A 5,570-nucleotide genomic window follows, 5' to 3' on the forward strand; every position below is an offset into this window, starting at 1 on the left:
GCTTCCAGTCACAACATAGTCAGGGACTCAAAAAAAATCTTTAACACAAATAAAATTTTCTTTGGATGCCAACTTAAACTCAGTCCCATCCAGAGAAAACTACTTTTATTAGAATGACATGTGACTTGCATTTTTAGTTCATGCATTTACTTATATACACAGACACAACTTTTTCACATAAATTAGAATTATTACTATGCATGTTGTTCTAAAATGTTGCTTTTTCACTCAAAAAATGTTTAGTAAAATAAAATCTGCTGCCCTCTTTTTAACAGAAGCACAGAATTAAATCATATGGATGTACTTTATTTTATGCTACGCTGTAGATGAACTAAGATGTAGATCTAAAGACTTCTTTGTGCATTTATCTTTGAGCACTTATTTATTTCTTTATAAAATGACTTTCTAAATTTCCAGATCATCAACAAAGTATTAATTTGGTCAGTTAAAAAACAATTGCTTATATTCTTCTCTGAAAAGAATAATGTAGAAAAGAAAAGAATTTTATGTATTATATATATATGAATAATATGTCATAAGTGTTCAGAAAGACATTGTATTTTAGGTGGAGAGACAGAGAGATGAACAAACTGCTACATGCAGTAAGAGGAACCCTGATAGAACTAACACAGGAGGTTGTGGGGGAAAAAAAAAAAACCAAAAAACAGCTATGAGTACCCAGCCGTGGTAGAGCAGCATAAATTCTTTCTGTAATCCTTTCTTTCTGAATTGCCATACACTTCAGCAGAGTTTGCAACTTCTAGTCTAAGACTTTATTCTTCCCCCAAGGCATGCCTAGCACAGGACTCTTGAACAGTGATGCCTCAGTTAGAGTTGCTGGCCAATAGATTGAAGTTATGTTGGCACAATACCCCATATCCTCCCAGTTTACTGGCTGAGCCCAACCCCAGCTAAGAAGGACAATAAAAATCTGTGTTCAGAGACATACTGAATAGAGAATTCTGGACTCTATAGAATGCACTGCCTCCTGATGAAGTCCTTGCTGTTCACCCTTGCAGTTTTTATGCTCCTGGCCCAATTGGTCTCAGGTAAATAGAATCTCGGGGAAGAAAAAACACTGGCCTAGAACAGGGTCCTGCACACGGAGTCCCTGTTTCTAAGTGGTCTGTGGAAGCGGGGTCTGGCTTCTCACTGGGACCAGGGCTGAGATTTGTCCTACTTCTTCAAACCACCTCTGTTCTAAGAAACTTCAAAGCTCTTAGGTAGAGCAGGATCTATGATCGGAGCTGGGGAGGAGGGTAAGGCCAATCCCATAAAGTTGCCTCCAAAGGTAGAAATGATCTTGAAATCCCAAACTTCTGTCCTGTCACTTTGGGTCAGTCCAGTCAAGCCCTGCCTCATTTTACTTTTTTTGTCGTAGATACTCCCTTCCAAGATAACAATTATGTAATATTACTTCACTCAGTTTTCTTGGTCTTACAGAGAAGGTCTCTGATTTTTTGTTTATTCTTGGATGTGGTTAACAGAATAGGGAAGGCTGTTTCTAAATACGTATAGGACTGTAAAATGGAAAAGAAAAAAAAATTCTGTGTGGGAACTTTGGAAGTCTATATCAGATTTCAGCTCTGTTTGTCCAAGCATTTCTTATTTTTAATTTATCCTGTAGCTTGTATTTACAAAATCAAGACAAGAACACTGAAAGCAATTTAGAAATAAATGGGCTGCATTTCATCACTGCTTTCATTTTTCATTTGTAACCGACTGGTATATGAGTTTATAACCTACTTTATTTTTTTACCTAAGATTGTACCAGGAAAATTTTCACAGGTCTTTGAGTATTCATTGAAAACACAATTTGCAGTAGATTCTTAGGATTCTGTCATATTTTTGTACCAATATTAACTTGGAGAGTCCTTAATTGTGTGTCATTTGGATTATTTTTTCTAACGTGTGACTATTGTAAATAACATTGTACAATCTTATTAATATATCACTGTAAGATTCTCTGATTGTATAGATAAATTTTAGAAGTTCCATTGCTTGGTCCAAGGGTATTATTTCTTCTAAGTTAACTGGCACATATTGCCAATGGTTACTAGTGGTATATTTGTATTTTTAACATTTGTATTTCATATTTCTTGCAAATATTTCCAAATATATTGGTTGCTTCTAAAATGTATTATTTATTTGAGACATATAATTTTTGTTTTTTTATTATTATACTTTAAGTTCTGGGGTACATGTGCAGATCTTACAGGATTGTTACATAGGTATACATACACATCCCATAGTGTTTGCTGCCTTTGTCCCCCCATCACCTACATTAGGTATTTTCTCAATGTTATCCCTCCCCAATCTCCCCGCCCCCACTATCCCTCCCCTAGCACCCCACCCCCCAACAGACCCCAGTGTGTGATGCTCCCCTCCCTGTGTCCATGTGTTTTCATTGTTAAATACCCACCTATGAGTGAGACCATGCAGTGTTTGGTTTTCTGTTCTTGTGTCACTTTGCTGAAAATGATGGTTTCCAGATTCATCCATGTTCCTGCAAAGGACATGAACTTATCCTATTTTATGGCTGCATTGTATTCCATGGTGTATATGTGCCACATTTTCTTTATCCAGTCTATCATTGATGGACATTTGGGTTGGTTCCAGGTCTTTGTTATTGTAAACAGTGCCACAGTGAACATACTTGTGCATGGAGACACATAATTTTCATTTTCATGATGTCAAATCTGTTGGTGTTTTCTTTTTTTTTTTTTTGCATTCTTCCATTAACTTGGAAAGTCCTTCTCCATGTTGAGAAGAGTTATTCACCTATGATTTTGTTTTTTACACTGAACTCAATCCTGCCTTTTACATAAGGCACAAAGAAATAAACTAACCACCTTTAGTATAATTTCCTAGTGGGTGGAGGGTTATATAAAAACTCCATAGCCTGCCTCTAGAGATAGTAGTTTATGTTCCCTAGAATTTGCAGAAATGTTCAAATTGATCGTGGATAAGAGGAAATTATAATGCTCTCATTGTTGTCTCAAAAGATGTTTCAGACCTATTGCATCCTTGAAATTCTATGAGTTTAAATTGTCTCATTTCTCCTTCTGTCTCTGGAACATTAATGACATACATCGACATACTTCACATACTTGTATGTAGTCTTTTTTTTTACACTTTGTGTGTGTGTGTGTGTGTGTTTATTCTAATGTACGTATATATATATATATATATATATATATATGTAGTTAAAAACTTAGTTGATCATCAGAAGAGGATTAAACAGCTGATAATGGATAACAGTAGTGGTAATAGCATTCAAAAAACTTTGCTCTCTTCACTTGCTGTCAATTACCTTACATTATTTCTTTCATTTATTGTACTTATCACAATCTGTAGTTACTTTGTTTATTCACTTGCTTATTTTCTTTTGCTCTCTCTTTAATGAAAGGTCATCAAATCGTGTCTTCCTGTTCATTGTTTTATTCCCTGCATCTTGCAGAATTCTTGACATGGTAAACACTCATTATATACTTGTTGATTAAATAGAGTAATGAGTTAAGCAAGGTAAGAAAGAGCTCGAACATCATGCGAGGGTCTCTGTGTTAAACCACATGATGAGATATTTTCATATGTATATAATATGTACACGTATACAGGCAAACCCTGAAGAATGTCTCCCTAATGAATATATTCCTAATAGAATGTCTTTTTTATTCTCAAAATTTTATAAAATGTACCTATATCTCAATATCATATGGGCATATAGATATAGATTAAAATTTCGTATTTATCTTTCCATAACTCGACATGACATTCTTAACCAGGTAATATATAAGACAACTCTAGAGTTACCTTCTAAATATACTTTTAGGATCTCTGAAACATGTAAGGACATTTTGAAAATCTCACCAATTGACGACAAAAGCCATATGTGTTTCCGTAATGGTGAGAAAGATGACATCAATTATTTGAGCATTTTTTATTTTTAAAATGATAGTTTTCACTTCTATTTAGGTGTTATTTGTGTTTTAGCTACATTTTAGGAAACTGGTTGGAGATTTTGTATTCATGTATAATAACATGTTATATATTTTCCAATTTAAAATAACGGGAAATAGTCCCCTAGTATTTGTATACAGAATTCTGATTTCAGAAATGAGAATCTCATACATTTCTAAAGAATTCTGTGTGTGTCTATATTTATGAAATTTCACTTAGTCCTCAAAGCAGGTGTTTATGAATAGGAAAAATATGCCAAAGCAACTGGAAAGACACTTGAATAATCAGTGCTCAAAAACGATTGCAATGTTATTCTCCTGTGACAAATACTTAGACTTAATAATCTATATAATTCCTTTATGCAGGTAATTGGGTTGGGAAAAAGTGTGCAAACAAAACTGGAATTTGCAAGAAGACGTGCAAACCTGGAGAGATGCATGCAATGCCTGCTGAGAAGATGTGCGGCAAAGATAGCGTATGCTGTGTCCCAGCTAAACGTTCTGGTCATCCTTCTGTCTGTGTGGAGAAAAAGACTACAAGACATTCAACAGCAACAACAACAAGAAGTTTGATGATGAATACTGCTTTGATGTCTTCGATGGCTTCAGTGACTAGGGTGGCTGCTACCCCTGTTTCTGTCACCAGTTGAACATTCCAGCCTCTGTCTCCTGCTCTAGGATCCCCAATTCATTAAAGCAAAGAGGATAATTATGGTGTCAGTTTTCTCTCTATAGCCCCCTTTCCACTCTCCCTCCATTCAACAATGTCTGGAAAAGCACCACAATTTAATTGCACTAGCAATTCTAGGGTAGAAATGCAAATAAGATAGGACCAGGAACAAGTGAGGGTTAGTCCAAAACACCCACTCAGGAATGATAGGTAGTAGCAATGTCATCCTTGAAGACAGTTCTAGGCCCATAACTTGCCATAGCAATTATAATCAAACTTCATGTACATCAGAAACACCTGGAGAGATGGCTGAAGCACAGATTTCTAGGGCTCACTTTTAGTTTCCTATTTTGCAAGGAAGCTTGGGAATCTGCATTGCTCACAAGTTCCCAGGTGATGCTAGTGCTGCTGGTCCAGGGACCACACTCTGAGAACAATTGGCTTATAATATGAAAGGACTGAACACCAACTGTGGATGTGATTTTCTACAGATTGAAGGCTATATTTCCTATGTAGTTTTGAAGTAGATAGTAACACAAAAGCATCCTACATAATGCTTTGATAATTATTTTCTTATTAGACTTCCTACAACTACCTGAGAATGCAGGTATTATAACTTCACTTTAGAGAATAGGAAACTTGATTTCTAAGCATTAGAAGACTGGGACAGACTAAATTGACTACTGAGAGCATTCTGTCACTGCATCATGAGGTTACACAATTTTCTTCTCACCCTGGACATCCTCATTCATAGCTTCCAACTTAAATATAATGAAAGAGAGATCAAGAGCTTTATAGTGTGGCCTGAATGTTAGGACAGGCACTCATCCCAAGCAATAGAGTGTTTCCCTTACCAGCTCTGCCTGCACCAATAAAAGAATATGACTGGGTATATTATAGTCATCCATGCCTCAGGCCCACTTTCCTGATAGTTGGAGAGG

General features: G+C 35.9%; 1 protein-coding gene across 1 annotated transcript; it reads left to right on the plus strand.

Annotated features, from left to right (window-relative positions):
* The first annotated feature begins 991 nt into the window (after positions 1 to 991).
* Positions 992 to 4,609, plus strand: DEFB126 (defensin beta 126). Its single transcript, XM_017515111.2, has 2 exons — positions 992 to 1,049; positions 4,326 to 4,609. The coding sequence occupies exons 1-2, from the start codon at positions 992 to 994 to the stop codon at positions 4,607 to 4,609; spliced, it is 342 nt and encodes a 113-aa protein (XP_017370600.2).
* Positions 4,610 to 5,570: the final 961 nt, after the last annotated feature.

This window comes from Cebus imitator, unplaced genomic scaffold (genome assembly GCF_001604975.1).
Source record: "Cebus imitator isolate Cc_AM_T3 unplaced genomic scaffold, Cebus_imitator-1.0 Scaffold18, whole genome shotgun sequence".
In the NCBI taxonomy this organism is placed as follows: Eukaryota; Metazoa; Chordata; class Mammalia; order Primates; family Cebidae; genus Cebus; species Cebus imitator.

What these genes read in the sequence shown, in the direction of transcription:
- DEFB126 (XM_017515111.2), top strand. Translation starts at nt 992, where the DNA reads ATGAAGTCCTTGCTGTTCACCCTTGCAGTTTTTATGCTCCTGGCCCAA. An exon ending in CCTGGCCCAATTGGTCTCAG is followed by an intron (nt 1,050 to 4,325) that starts GTAAATAGAATC and finishes TCCTTTATGCAG; the next exon opens with GTAATTGGGTTGGGAAAAAG.